Source organism: Sebastes umbrosus, assembly GCF_015220745.1.
Source record: "Sebastes umbrosus isolate fSebUmb1 chromosome 14 unlocalized genomic scaffold, fSebUmb1.pri SUPER_14_unloc_2, whole genome shotgun sequence".
NCBI classification, from domain to species: domain Eukaryota; kingdom Metazoa; phylum Chordata; class Actinopteri; order Perciformes; family Sebastidae; genus Sebastes; species Sebastes umbrosus.
The window spans coordinates 82,501-98,248 of NW_023618434.1; the positions used below are offsets into that span (position 1 = coordinate 82,501).

General features: G+C 46.3%; 1 protein-coding gene across 2 annotated transcripts in view; it reads left to right on the forward strand.

Moving 5' to 3' along the window:
• The window catches only part of rapgefl1 (Rap guanine nucleotide exchange factor (GEF)-like 1), a 52,790-nt gene that overhangs the window by 5,192 nt on the left and 31,850 nt on the right, over nucleotides 1–15,748 (forward strand). For both annotated transcript variants that reach the window (XM_037762662.1, XM_037762661.1), the window contains exons 2-3: nucleotides 1,937–2,235; nucleotides 10,806–10,884. In XM_037762662.1, coding sequence (XP_037618590.1) covers nucleotides 1,937–2,235; nucleotides 10,806–10,884 — 378 coding nt within the window. The remainder of the gene's footprint in view (nucleotides 1–1,936; nucleotides 2,236–10,805; nucleotides 10,885–15,748) is intronic.

The following is a 15,748-nucleotide window of genomic DNA, read 5'->3' on the forward strand; positions in this document are numbered from 1 at the left end:
TCAGACTACCACAATAAAAGATATTACGTCACGTTACTCGGACTACCACAATAAAAGATATGACGTCACGTTACTCAGACTACCACAATAAAAGATATTACGTCACGTTACTCGGACTACCACAATAAAAGATATGACGTCACGTTACTCAGACTACCACAATAAAAGATATGACGTCACGTTACTCAGACTACCACAATAAAAGATATTACGTCACGTTACTCGGACTACCACAATAAAAGATATGACGTCACGTTACTCAGACTACCACAATAAAAGATATGACGTCACGTCACTCAGACTACCACAATAAAAGATATGACGTCACGTTACTCAGACTACCACAATAAAAGATATGACGTCACGTCACTCAGACTACCACAATAAAAGATATGAAGTCACGTTACTCAGACTACCACAATAAAAGATATGACTTCACGTCACTCAGACTACCACAATAAAAGATATGACGTCACGTTACTCAGACTACCACAATAAAAGATAAGACTTCACGTCACTCAGACTACCACAATAAAAGATATGACGTCACGTTACTCAGACTACCACAATAAAAGATATGACATCACGTTACTCAGACTACCACAATAAAAGATATGACGTCACGTTACTCAGACTACCACAATAAAAGATATGACGTCACGTTACTCAGACTACCACAATAAAAGATATGACGTCACGTTACTCAGACTACCACAATAAAAGATATGACTTCACGTTACTCGGACTACCACAATAAAAGATATGACGTCGCGTTACTCAGACTACCACAATAAAAGAGATGACGTCACGTTACTCAGACTACCACAATAAAAGAGATGACGTCACGTTACTCAGACTACCACAATAAAAGATATGACGTCACGTTACTCGGACTACCACAATAAAAGAGATGACGTCACGTTACTCGGACTACCACAATAAAAGACATGACGTCACGTTACTCAGACTACCACAATAAAAGATATGTAGTCACGTTACTCAGACTACCACAATAAAAGCGGTAACTTCCTTCTAGCTCCATTCTGGCGTTAAAACATCTGGTCGATATGATTCAGTAGATGAATGATAATAAATACTGTATTTAAATGTTGGATTCATCTGAAGCAGAAAGATTTAATCATTCAGACAGGAAGTGCATGTGGAACAGGAAGTGGATGTGGAGCAGGAAGTGGATGTGGATTATGGTACGTGTCCACAGGGGCGTTTTTTATCGCGAGGGGACGCGACGCTTCCCAGCATTGAACGCTTGGTGGGCTGTCCCTAGAAACAAGGCACTCGGCTCCTGATTGGACGAACGCTTTCCCGCCGTTGGCTGCTGCTCCCAGCTTTCAAACCGGAACCAGTCTGGAGGCTCGTTTGGAAACTTTCTTCTCTTATTTCACGTAAATAGTTCACTGAGATGTTTCTGACAACATTTGAGGAGAGAAATAACCCATGTTGATGAATCTGTCTTTATTTTAGATCAACAACGTTTAGTTTAAAAGATCCTCGGGAGTTTGGAGAGGCGGCGAGTCGCGCCGGACGCCCGTGATTTGCATAAAGTAGCCAGGACCTCAACTTCATGCAAATGAGGAGCGGGCGTCGTGACGCCTAGTCTCTCCAATCGCGACGCCACGCTACCGGAATGCATTGCGCGGCTTCTTGCATAGAGAATGAATGGGGAGCGTGGAAAGCACGGAGCCTGTGGACACGTACCATTAGGAAGTGGATGTGGAACAGGAAGTGGATGTGGAACAGGAAGTGGGTGTGGAACAGGAAGTGGATGTGGAACAGGAAGTGCATGTGGAACAGGAAGTGGATGTGGAACAGGAAGTGGATGTGGAACAAGAAGTGGGTGTGGAACAGGAAGTGAGAGAATAAATTGAATAATACAACATTTATTTGTGACCTTTGACCCCACCCCCCCCCCCTGCAGCCCCGACAGCGAGGACCCCCCCTCCTGGCCCTCGGCCACGGGGCCCGGTCTGGTCACGGCGCCCAGCAGCGCCAACGGCTCCGGGTCCGGTTCTGGAGGAGGAGACGTCCGCAGTCCGTCTCTGTCCAGTGACGAGCAGAGCTCTGAGGCCAGCCTCATCACCGACCCCGGAGGAGGAGGAGGAGGAGGAGGAGGAGGAGGAGGAGGAGGAGGGACGCCTCTTCCTCCCGACACGCCGGACAACCTGACCCTCGCTCTGCTGGACAGCGCGGCGGGAAGACGCTCCGGTCTCTGCACAGGTGAGACGGGAAGCTCTCTGGTTGTGTTCCAGAGGAACTTCTTCTCCTCATCAAGTCCTCATAAAGTCCTCTGTTCTCACTCTCCGTCTCTTCTCTCTCCGTCTCTTCACTCTCCGTCTCTTCAGTTTCTTCACTCTCCGTCTCTTCACTCTCTTTACTCTCCGTCTCTTCTCTCTCCGTCTCTTCACTCTCCGTCTCTTCATTCTCCGTCTCTTCACTCTCCGTCTCTTCTCTCTCCGTCTCTTCACTCTCCGTCTCTTCAGTTTCTTCACTCTCCGTCTCTTCACTCTCTTTACTCTCCGTCTCTTCTCTCTCCGTCTCTTCTCTCTCCGTCTCTTCTCTCTCCGTCTCTTCACTCTCCGTCTCTTCATTCTCCGTCTCTTCACTCTCCGTCTCTTCTCTCTCCGTCTCTTCACTCTCTTCACTCTCCGTCTCTTCACTCTCCGTCTCTTCACTCTCTTCACTATCCGTCTCTTCTCTCTCTGTCTCTTCACTCTCTTCACTCTCCGTCTCTTCACTCTCCATCTCTTCACTCTCTGTCTCTTCACTCTCCGTCTCTTCTCTCTCCGTCTCTTCACTCTCTGTCTCTTCACTCTCTTCACTCTCCGTCTCTTCACTCTCCGTCTCTTCACTCTCTGTCTCTTCACTCTCTGTCTCTTCACTCTCCGTCTCTTCACTCTCTGTCTCTTCGCTCTCCGTCTCTTCACTCTCTTCGCTCTCCGTCTCTTCACTCTCTGTCTCTTCACTCTCCGTCTCTTCGTTCTCCGTCTCTTCACTCTCCGTCTCTTCACTCTCCGTCTCTTCACTCTCTGTCTCTTCACTCTCCGTCTCTTCACTCTCTTCACTCTCCGTCTCTTCACTCTCCGTCTCTTCACTCTCTGTCTCTTCACTCTCCGTCTCTTCACTCTCTTCACTCTCCGTCTCTTCACTCTCCGTCTCTTCACTCTCTGTCTCTTCACTCTCCGTCTCTTCACTCTCTGTCTCTTCGCTCTCCGTCTCTTCACTCTCCGTCTCTTCACTCTCTTCACTCTCTGTCTCTTCGCTCTCCGTCTCTTCACTCTCCGTCTCTTCACTCTCTTCGCTCTCCGTCTCTTCACTCTCTGTCTCTTCACTCTCCGTCTCTTCGCTCTCTGTCTCTTCACTCTCCGTCTCTTCACTCTGTCTCTTCACTCTCCGTCTCTTCACTCTCCATCTCTTCACTCTCTTCACTCTCCGTCTCTTCACTCTCTGTCTCTTCACTCTCCGTCTCTTCACTCTCTTCACTCTCTGTCTCTTCACTCTCTGTCTCTTCACTCTCCATCTCTTCACTCTCTTCACTCTCCGTCTTTTCACTCTCTTCACTCTCCGTCTCTTCACTCTCCGTCTCTTCACTCTCTGTCTCTTCACTCTCTGTCTCTTCACTCTCCGTCTCTTCACTCTCTGTCTCTTCACTCTCTGTCTCTTCCCTCCATTGTCTGTGTGCTGATGTGAGAGGCAGTCTCCAGGGTAACAGGGTCCATCCGGCTGCTGCTGGTGGAGATGAACTCTGAGGTTCTGAATCCTGATCGTTTAATAGAGGAGCAGTCTGCTGGTTCTCTCGTTCTCTGGTTCTCCTCACATCCACAGAGAGCTGGTTATTATTATTACACCTCATGTACCGACTATTCAGTATATACGTAGGGATGCACCGATACCAGTATCGGGTATCGGATATCTGGTATCGGGTATCGGGTATCTGGTATCGGGTATCGGGTATCGGGTATCGGGTATCGGGTATCTGGTATCGGGTATCGGGTATCTGGTATCGGGTATCTGGTATATGGTATCGGGTATCTGGTATCGGGTATCGGGTATCTGGTATCTGGTATCTGGTATCTGGTATCTGGTATCGGGTATCGGGTATGGGGTATCTGGTATCGGGTATCGGGTATCAGGTATCTGGTATATGGTATCTGGTATCGGGTATGGGGTATGGGGTATGGGGTATGGGGCATCGGGCATCTGGCATCGGGCATCGGGCATCGGGCATCGGGCATCTGGCATCGGGCATCGGGCATCTGGTATCTGGTATCGGGTATCTGGTATCTGGTATCGGGTATCGGGTATCTGGTATCGGGTATCTGGTATCTGGTATCTGGTATCTGGTATCGGGTATCGGGTATGGGGTATCGGGTATCGGGTATCGGGTATGGGGTATCTGGTATCTGGTATCTGGTATCGGGTATCGGGTATCGGGTATCGGGTATCGGGTATGGGGTATCTGGTATCTGGTATCGGGTATCGGGTATCGGGTATCTGGTATCTGGTATCGGGTCCGATACTGTGCTCATGTACTCGTAAAACGGCTCCGATACCACTTTACGGCGGCGTGACGTTAACCTCTCGTCACCATCTTTAGGGTCCTGTTGCTCCACCTACCTGACGGTGCGGGCCAGACGGGCCGGTGGTGCGCCCGACCCCGCTGGACCGGGATCCCACCTCAGCCGGCGCCGGCCCTCACTGTCATTGCTCCACAGGGTTTTGCTTTCACCTTCTGACTCACGCGTGCGTTAGACTCCTTGGTCCGCGTTTCAAGACGGGTCGGATGGGTTGCCTTCTAGTCGCTAGAATACATTCTGTTCCTGCAGCACCAACACTCTGCTGCTGGGTGTGTTACTGTGGGTGTGTTACTGTGTGTGTGTGTGCGCGTGTGTGTGTGTGTGTGTGTGTGTGTGTGTGTGTGTGGGGTTACATAATGGCTGCGTCCTCTCTCTCAGACTCAGCCTGCTTATTACAGCTGAAGTGGGGGGGTGTGTTCATGCGTGTTCCTGCAGGAATGTTTGCCTTTTGTGTTACTGTGTGTGTGTGTGTGTGTGTGTGTGTTACTATGTTCATGTTTCATTTGATCTCTAAATTTAATTTTTCCAGAAACACAAATTTAAAAAAATTCAATAAAATCGTCAATAATGTTTATTAAAATAATAAAACAACAATATTAAATATAAACTTTAAAGGGACTGTTAGTCAGAATCCTAAATGTGTTGTTAACAGCTTCACCTGTGTCCGTTAAGTCAACTAAAGTCAGCGTCCTGTTGCTGGCGCTTGTGCTCGCTCTACATCAGGGGTGCCCAATACGTCGATCGCAAAGGTAGTGTGGGTAGATCGCATGGCATTAAAAAAAAAATTAAAAAAATTAAAAAATAGACGTCAGCTTATCAGAGCAGATTGAGAACTGTCTGTCAGAGTTTGACAGACGCTTTCAAGACGTTGTTTTACTGGAGCCAGTCGCTACATTCATGTGCTACCCTTTTCGGGAAGATGCTGAGGCTGATTCACTCGCATCAAAAATTGCAACACTGTTTCACCTGAACTCATCTGGAGTGGAGGATGAGATTTTGACACTACAAGCTGACATTCAGCTTCAGTCCAGGGCTCATGGACAGTTCTGGAACTTACTCACAGAGGAAAAGTACCTCAACATGAGGAAATGTGCTACCTCCATGACTGCATTATTCGACTCCACTTATTTATGCGAGTCAGCCTTTTCCCACATGAAGATTATTAAATCCAAATACCGTTCCACCTTGACTGATGATCATTTGGAAGTGTGCTTGAGGCTGGCTATCAGCAGCTACTGTCCGGACTATGCATCCCTGGCTGATTCCATTCAGTGCAAGTCATCAGAGTAAGGTAATGACAAAAAATGTACAGAGTTATATTGTACAATATGGGTTCATGCAGTTATGCAAGGTACACCAACATATATTGTACATATAAAGAATACTCAATATATTTATAAATAAATATATGTTTTGCATTTTTATAGTAGGTAGATCATTTTGACTTGATCATTTTATAAGTAGCTCGCATGCTGAAAAAGTGTGTGCACCCCTGCTCTACATAGACATGAAGGAGCATCGCTCAACACAGTGAGGAGACACACGTCAGCTAAAAGCACAATATCACTCTATATTTCAGCTGAAGCTAACGTTTCTCTCTGCGGAGCCCCGTCACTTCACAAGACACGGGAAACCTCTGTTGGTCTGGAGGAGCTGCAGCAGTTATTTCTGCACAAACGTCCACTGAACATTCACTAGATATTCTCAGAGCTAAACTAACTCTTCTGCAGTGTGGAGTGAGCAGCATGCACGTGAGAGGTGGAGAGAGAGAGAGAGAAGGAGCGTGGTGTGTGAGTGAAGGCAGGCAGAGGAGCAGAGGAGCAGAGACTCCGGTCCTGGAGACCAAAGCTACGGTCTCCCCCGCGTCCTCCGACCGCGGCCAACACTGTTTAACAGCTTCACTAGATACAACCAAGAGGTTTTGGTGCTTCACTGGAGTTTGTGTTGGAGTCTGAGTCTGAACAGCGGAGACACACGAGAGACCATGAGACACACGAGAGACCACGAGACACACGAGAGACCATGAGACACACGAGAGACCATGAGACACCGACCAGCAATGATTTATACCTGGAAGAAGTTACAAACAGGAACTTTAAACATGTTTATTATTTTAATATTTATAGAAATATATTTTGTAAATCCTAAAAGAGATTTATTCTACCGGATGATTCCACTGATGGTCCAGAACCATTCAGGAGCTTCTGTTCCGCTCAGAGGTCAGAGGGGTTTAATAATATAATTCATATTCATTTATATTAATATTAATAGACACACACACACACACACACAACAACACAGTGTGTGTGTGTGTGTGTGTGTGTATGTGTGTGTGTGTGTGTGTGTGTGTGTGTGTGTGTGTGTGTGTGTGTGTGTGTGTGTGTGTGTGAACGTCATCTTCAGTGTTTGTTCTGATTTTCTTGCTTCTTGTTTGACGTCACGTTTGTTCAGTGATGATTCTCACCTGTCTGGTTCTACCTGCTCCGACGTACACACACACACACACACCCTTTGACTGGACGTCTGCCAAAACAGTTTAAACAGATTATGGAACAAATTTAACTTTATGAAACAGATCACGTGTGTGTGTGTGTGTGTGTGTGTGTGTGTGTGTGTGTGTGTGTGTGTGTGTGTGTGTGTGTGTGTGTGTGTGTGTGTGTGTGTGTGTGTGTGTGTGTGTGCGTGTGTGTGCGTGCGTCACACAGCAGCTCCTCCTTGATGACATCACTTCCTGTGAACGAATGAAATATAAACAAAAATAATGATATAATAAAAATAAATCCTCTTCCTCCTCCTTCTCCTCCTCTTCCTCCTCCTTCTTCTCCTCCTCTTCCTCTCTCCTCCTCCTCCTCCTTCTCCTCCTCTTCCTCCTCCTTCTTCTCCTCCTCTTCCTCTCTCCTCCTCCTCCTCCTCTTCCTCCTCCTCTTCTTTTCTCCTCTTCCTCCTCCTTCTTCTCCTCTTCCTCCTTCTTCTCCTCCTCTTCCTCTCTCCTCCTCTCTCCTCCTCCTCCTCCTCTTCCTCCTCTCTCCTCTTCCTCTTCCTCTTCCTCTCTCCTCCTCCTCTCTCCTCTTCCTCCTCCTCTCTCCTCTTCCTCTTCCTCTCTCCTCTTCCTCCTCCTCTCTCCTCTTCCTCCTCCTCCTCCTCTCTCCTCTTCCTCCTCCTCCTCTCTCCTCTTCCTCTTCCTCTTCCTCTTCCTCTCTCCTCTTCCTCCTCCTCCTCCTCTTCCTCCTCCTCTCTCCTCTTCCTCCTCCTCTCTCCTCTTCCTCCTCCTCCTCCTCTCTCCTCTTCCTCCTCCTCCTCTCTCCTCTTCCTCTTCCTCTTCCTCTTCCTCTCTCCTCTTCCTCCTCCTCCTCCTCTTCCTCCTCCTCTCTCCTCTTCCTCTTCCTCTCTCCTCTTCCTCTCTCCTCCTCTCTCCTCCTCCTCCTCCTCCTCTTCCTCCTCCTCTCTCCTCTTCCTCTTCCTATTCTTCTTTCCTCCTCGTTCAGCTTCCTGTTTGTGTAGATGTGTGTAGAAACATGAGGCTCTTCAGCATCTGTTGTCATAGCAACCAGCTCTCAGCAGACATTCAGAGGAAAAAGACAGATGTTATTTTAGTGATTTCTAACCAGATGTTTTAACCAGAATGGATCTATCTGCTTCATCTGAGTCTCTGTGGAGCTAGAAGGAAGTTACCGCTTTTATTGTGGTAGTCTGAGTAACGTGACGTCATATCTTTTATTGTGGTAGTCTGAGTAACGTGACGTCATATCTTTTATTGTGGTAATCTGAGTAACGTGACGTCATATCTTTTATTGTGGTAGTCTGAGTAACGTGACGTCATATCTTTTATTTTGGTAGTCTGAGTAACGTGACGTCATGTCTTTTATTGTGGTGGTCTGAGTAACGTGACGTCATGTCTTTTATTGTGGTAGTCTGAGTGACGTGACGTCATATCTTTTATTGTGGTAGTCTGAGTAACGTGACGTCATGTCTTTTATTGTGGTAGTCTGAGTGACGTGACGTCATATCTTTTATTGTGGTAGTCTGAGTAACGTGACGTCATGTCTTTTATTGTGGTAGTCTGAGTAACGTGACGTCATATCTTTTATTGTGGTAGTCTGAGTGACGTGACATCATATCTTTTATTTTGGTAGTCTGAGTAACGTGACGTCATATCTTTTATTGTGGTAGTCTGATGATATCCGTTCCGCATCCGTCAACCAAAACAAACCTCAGAGAGTGTAAAACGTTGGAGGGTCGTCGTGGATACGACTGTCTGAAGGCAGCCATCAGGACGACTCTAAATACTAAATTACCCATGAGCCTCAGCTGCCTCTACTGTGAGAAGGAGACGCAGCAACTCAGTTCTTATTTCACTTTAATCACCAGCTGTCTTTGTATAAATAACAATTTATCTATTTATCTATTTATTTATTTATTTATTTAATTAATTATTTATCTATTTATCTATTTTTTTTAATTTATCTATCTATTAATTTATTAATTTATTTATTCATTTATTTATTTATTGAAGATTTCTCAAGAGAATAAGAATTTAAAATGAGAATGTTCTAAATCCTGACTTCCTCTTGATGTTGATCAGATTCTTGTTCTCAGCGTCGTCGTCTCTCGGAGGTCGGAGGCGTTCTTCAGCTCTTTTCTCTCCTCTTCCTCCCACGTTCTCACTCTTCCTCTTCGTCCTCTCTCCACATTCACACCATCTCTCCTCTCCTCTGCATCCTCCTGCTCATCCTCTGATATCTCTAATCATGATATAATCAATAACTTGCATGTTGAATCTCCATGTGACACCTGATCATCTCATCAGTTCACCTGATCATCTCATCAGTTCACCGTCGTCGTCTCATCACATCCCAGAGTCTCTGTATCAGATCAGAGGGTTAGATACTGGACTAATCTCCCTGGAAGGTTCATCTAGAACTGATCAAATAGGACTGATCAATAGATTGATTGATTGACGCCTCAGGTGTGGAGGAGTCTGACTCCATGTTGTGTGTTTGGACCAAAGATCCTCTCTGAGGGGAGACGCTCCACCACGCAGTGTTTCTGTAGTTCCATCAGAGTGAGACCTCTCGTCTCCAGATCATCTCTTCCTCCAGTCAGATCAATAACTTCTGATCAGTTAGAATCAGGATTATTGATTAATACACATTTAATCTACACACACACACACATATGACGTTGGTTTCCCTCTTCATCCTCTCACTGTCGGCAACGTGGTGTCTCCATGGTAACCGCCTGCAGAGAGGCGGACCCAACAGGACACGCCCACTGCAGCATGCATCACACACACACACACACACACACACAGCAAGGTATTGTAGTAAATGTGACCGTGCTGTTTCAGCATCTGAAATTAGAGACGCCGTTGCTCGCTGTCCGTCCGTCCGTCCACACCGTTTAACGGTTTGACGGTTTAACACGCAGACTAGAATAGATGATCTGACGCTGCTTCATCACAAACAACCAGAGAGATGTGACCTACATCTAGCGTTGGTGTGTGTGTGTGTGTGTGTGTGTGTGTGTTCTAGACGTTAAAGGTTCCATATCAGCTCATCTTCAGGTTCATGTTTACCTGCTGTAATGTTCAAATAAAACCTTTATTTTCTTCATCCTGTCTGTCTGAATATACCTGTGTTCACCTGTCTGTCTGAATATACCTGTGTTCACCTGTCTGTCTGAATATACCTGTATTCACCTGTCTGTCTGAATATACCTGTGTTCACCTGTCTGTCTGAATATACCTGTATTCACCTGTCTGTCTGAATATACCTGTGTTCACCTGTCTGTCTGAATATACCTGTGTTCACCTGTCTGTCTGAATATACCTGTGTTCACCTGTCTGTCTGAATATACCTGTATTCACCTGTCTGTCTGAATATACCTGTGTTCACCTGTCTGTCTGAATATACCTGTATTCACCTGTCTGTCTGAATATACCTGTGTTCACCTGTCTGTCTGAATATACCTGTGTTCACCTGTCTGTCTGAATATACCTGTATTCACCTGTCTTTACCGCCCTACGGTGACTCTTCCTGTCCGTGACGGCGTCAGCGTGCAGCTTTAGCCGTGACGTCGGTCCAGCTGGACATTTGAAGGTTCTTGTTGTCGTCCTCGGAGGTTCTAGTGTTCCCGCCGCCGCCTGCCTGACAGTTGGCGGTGTGTTCAGGTACAGTCTGTAAAACTAAGCTCTCTGTGTTTGTGTCTCTGTAGAAACGCTGCTGGATGACTTCATGCTGACGCATCCCATCTTCCTCACGGCCGACAGGTTCCAGCAGGTCCTGCTGCAGCAGTATCCTTCACTAGTACACCCTGAGGGTTCTCTGTAGAACGTTCTCACTGGACTATCCTTCACTAGTACACCCTGAGGGTTCTCTGTAGAACGTTCTCACTGGACTATCCTTCACTAGTACACCCTGAGGGTTCTCTGTAGAACGTTCTCACTGGACTATCCTTCACTAGTACACCCTGAGGGTTCTCTGTAGAACCTTCTCACTGCACTATCCTTCACTAGTTCACCCTGAGGGTTCTCTGTAGAACCTTCTCACTGCACTATCCTTCACTAGTTCACCCTGAGGGTTCTCTGTAGAACATTCTCACTGGACTATCCTTCACTAGTACACCCTGAGGGTTCTCTGTAGAACCTTCTCACTGCACTATCCTTCACTAGTTCACCCTGAGGGTTCTCTGTAGAACGTTCTCACTGCACACTCACCTGGAGGGTTCCCTTTAGAACGTTCTCAAAGCACCATCCCTCACTAATACACCTGGAGGGTTCCTGCTAGAACGTTCTCAGAGCACGCTCACCTGGAGGGTTCCCTGGTAGAACGTTCTCACAGAACGGTTGGCGTCCATGTTTGTTTTGGTCCTAGAACACAAGACCGTTGGCGTCCATGTTTGTTGTGGTTCTAGAACACGTGACCGTTGGCGTCCATGTTTGTTGTGGTTCTAGAACACAAGACCGTTGGCGTCCATGTTTGTTGTGGTTCTAGAACACAAGACCGTTGGAGTCCATGTTTGTTGTGGTTCTAGAACACGAGACCGTTGGCGTCCATGTTTGTTGTGGTTCTAGAACACGAGACCGTTGGCGTCCATGTTTGTTGTGGTTCTAGAACACGTGACCGTTGGAGTCCATGTTTGTTGTGGTTCTAGAACACGTGACCGTTGGAGTCCATGTTTGTTGTGGTTCTAGAACACGTGACCGTTGGAGTCCATGTTTGTTTTGGTTCTAGAACACGTGACCGTTGGAGTCCATGTTTGTTTTGGTTCTAGAACACGTGACCGTTGGCGTCCATGTTTGTTGTGGTTCTAGAACACGTGACCGTTGGAGTCCATGTTTGTTGTGGTTCTAGAACACGTGACCGTTGGAGTCCATGTTTGTTGTGGTTCTAGAACACGTGACCGTTGGCGTCCATGTTTGTTGTGGTTCTAGAACACGTGACAGTTGGAGTCCATGTTTGTTGTGGTTCTAGAACACGAGACCGTTGGAGTCCATGTTTGTTTTGGTTCTAGAACACATGAGCGTTCTCGTGGGATCTGCGAGGTCGTCTCCCTCCAGAGCTCCAGTGGTTCCGTGTCGTCGGGTTCATGCTGCTTCCTTCCTGTAGAGGTTCTAATAATAGACGTAGACAGCCTGCAGCCCCTGAAGCATTATGGGAATTGTAGTTCCAAATCTGAGAACATGATGTTCCCAAAGCTTCACCTCTGCTGGCGCCGTCATCAGGCTGCTGTGTGTACTGCGTTCAGTGTGTGTGTGTGTGTGTGTGTGTGTGTGTGTGTGTGTGTGTGTGTGTGTGTGTGTGTGTGTGTGTGTGTGTGTGTGTGTGTGTGTGTGCGCGCACGCGCGTGTGTGGTGATATGTGGGTCATCATGGCGGCGGCAGCGGCGGCGTCTCTGCCTCTCTGAGGTCACGCTGCTGGTTTCTGAGGCTGAAACATGAAACAGCTGATTGAAGATGAATCTATAAACATGTTTTCATTTTTCAGATTTTGGTGATTTGATTGAAACAGTTTAGATTCTTTTCTTATTTACACCTTTATTAGGGCCCGAGCACGAAAGTGCCAGGACCCCAACGGTGTCCTGGCACGAAGTGCGAGGAAACCTATTGTTTTTCTAAGTATTATTATTATTATTATTATTATTATTATTAGGGCCCGAGCACGAAAGTGCCAGGACCCCAACGGTGTCCTGGCACGAAGTGCGAGGAAACCTATTGTTTTTCTAAGTATTATTATTATTATTATTAGGGCCCGAGCACGAAAGTGCCAGGACCCAACGGTGTCCTGGCACGAAGTGCGAGGAAACCTATTGTTTTTCTACAGATTATTAGGGCCCGAGCACGAAAGTGCCAGGACCCAACGGTGTCCTGGCACGAAGTGCAAGGAAACCTATTGTTTTTCTAAGTATTATTATTATTCTTTTTCCGCCGGGAGATCGTGTTTTTGGGACCTTTCCCATCCCCAAAAACTCACCATAAGTGGAATATGCGTCAGATCTGGTGGGAAATTCAATGTTCTGGAGTGACCCGGCTTGGGTGTCTCCAGGGGGCGAGATAGCGCCCCCTAATGTAGGCAGTTTTTCAGAGAAAGTTTCTTCGATCTTCACGAAATTCAAGTATGTCATAACTCACGCCCTCATACCTGGATTAAATATTTTTGAGATTTTTTCGGCCAACAGGAAGTCAGCCATGTTGGACTTCCTGCGTTTTTTTTAAATGTACGAACGCATATTTGAAGACTTTAGGATGCCCAAAAAATTATGAAACTTTACACGCACATCCAAACTAGTAATTACTTTATTTTAGTGGTGAAATTTTGCATGGGCGTGGCATGTTAGCTCTCTAGCGCCCCCTTATGTCTTTTAGATATGGAACATACCTTGAGGTACTCGGAATCGCATGAAACTTGGCAATATGATGGACACCTGTGAACTTTATGTAAATTTACAGCCATTAGGTTCAGTGTGTTAAGCCGGCTCTCTAGCGCCCCCTAACGCGTGGAAGGCCGTAGTTTGGTCAAAGTTGATCCGATATTCATGAAATTTGGTAGTCATATCCCACTCATTATTTGAAACATATTGCTCATCGGGTTTCATTAGCTCCGCCCACCGGGAAGTCGGCCATATTGAATTTTGTGCGTTTTTCATGTATTTTATGCATACTTTTACGAACTCCTCCTAGAGCGTTTATCGGATCCGCGTCAAATTTGGGTGGTATAATCCACCCACTACTGTGATGCTAAATTGCGAAGGGATTTTTGATTGCTCGCACGGTGATGTCATACGTCATGTGCGAAGACGCCATTTTGTCACTTTTTAGGTATGGAACTTTGCGATACTCCTCCTAGAGGATTCAAGCGATCCATCTCAAAGTTGGGCAGCAGAATCTCAACACCTTCACGATGCTAAATTGCGAAGCTTTTGTGTTTTCGTGAAACGGCGTTCTTGTGGCAGCGCGGCGCATTTTGATGTTTCGCCATGACACAGGAGGCTGTTGTAACTTGACTTTACATAGTCCGATCTGCCCCAAATTTCACAAGCTGGATAATAGTCCAGGCCTGAAGACATATATATGCAATTATGAGTGAAAGTCATAGCGCCCCCTACAGGAAACAGGAAGTTGTTGTAAATTTACTATTTATTGTCCAATCTTCCCCAAATTTGACATATTTTATAAGAGACCCGTCCTGAAGACATATACATGGTATTATGCGTGATAGTCATAGCGCCCCCTACTGGCAAAAGGAAGTTGTTGTAAATTGACTATACATTGTCCAATCTTCCCCAAATTTGACATGTTTTATAAGAGTCCAGGCCTGAAGACATATACGTGCAATTATGAGTGAAAGTCATAGCGCCACCTACTGACAACAGGAAATGGTTGTATACTGCCAGCCACCCTCATAGAAGTGCTGTAAAGGACGCCCCACATATTCTCACAGTTCATTTCCAGCGCCAGATGCTCCAAGCAGAAAATTCACTCTAACTGTTGCGTGCAGTTTCCGACTTTCACGGGAATGCACGACAGCGGGTACCCCGACGTGCACGTTCCCCAGACGTGCCCGCGGGGGCGAGGGCCCGTTCATCGCTGCTTGCAGCTTTAATTATTATTATTATTATTATTATTATTATTATTATTTTTCCGCTGGGAGATCGCGTTTTTGAGGCCTTTCCCATCCCCAAAAACTCACCATAAGTGGAATATGCGTCGGATCTGGTGGGAAATTCAATGTTCTGGAGTGACCCGGCTCGGGTGTCGCCAGGGGGTGAGATAGCGCCCCCTAATGTAGGCAGTTTTTCAGAGAAGTTTCTTCGATCTTCACGAAATTCAAGTATGTCATTGCTCACATCCTCATACCTGGATTAAATATTTTTCAGATTTTTTCGGCCAACAGGAAGTCAGCCATGTTGGACTTCCTGCGTTTTTTTTAAATTTACGAACGCATATTTGAAGACTTTAGGATGCACAAAAAATTATGAAACTTTACACGCACATCCAAACTAGTAATTACTTTATTTTAGTGGTGAAATTTTGCTTGGGCGTGGCACGTTGGCTCTCTAGCGCCCCCTTATGTCTTGTTTCTTGTGAACATACCTTTAGGTACTCGGATACACATGAAACTTGGCAATATGATGGACACCTGTGAACTTTATGTAAATATACAGCCATTAGGTTCAGTGTGTTTAGCGGGCTCTTTAGCGCCCCCTAACGCGTGGAAGGCCGTAGTTTGGTCAAAGTTGATCCGATATTCATGTAATTTGGTAGGCTTATCCCACCCATTATTTCAGACATATTCCTCATCGGGTTTCATTAGCTCCGCCCACCGGGAAGTCGGCCATATTGAATTTGTGCGTTTTTCATGTATTTTATGCATACTTTTACGAACTCCTCCTAGAGCGTTTATCGGATCCGCGTCAAATTTGGGTGGTATAATCCACCCACTACTGTGATGCTAAATTGCGAAGGGATTTTTGATCGCTCGCACGGTGATGTCATACGTCATGTGCGAAGACGCCATTTTGTCACTTTTTAGGTATGGAACTTTGCGATACTCCTCCTAGAGGATTCAAGCGATCCATCTCAAAGTTGGGCAGCAGAATCTCAACACCTTCACGATGCTAAATTGCGAAGCTTTTGTGTTTTCGTGAAACGGCGTTCT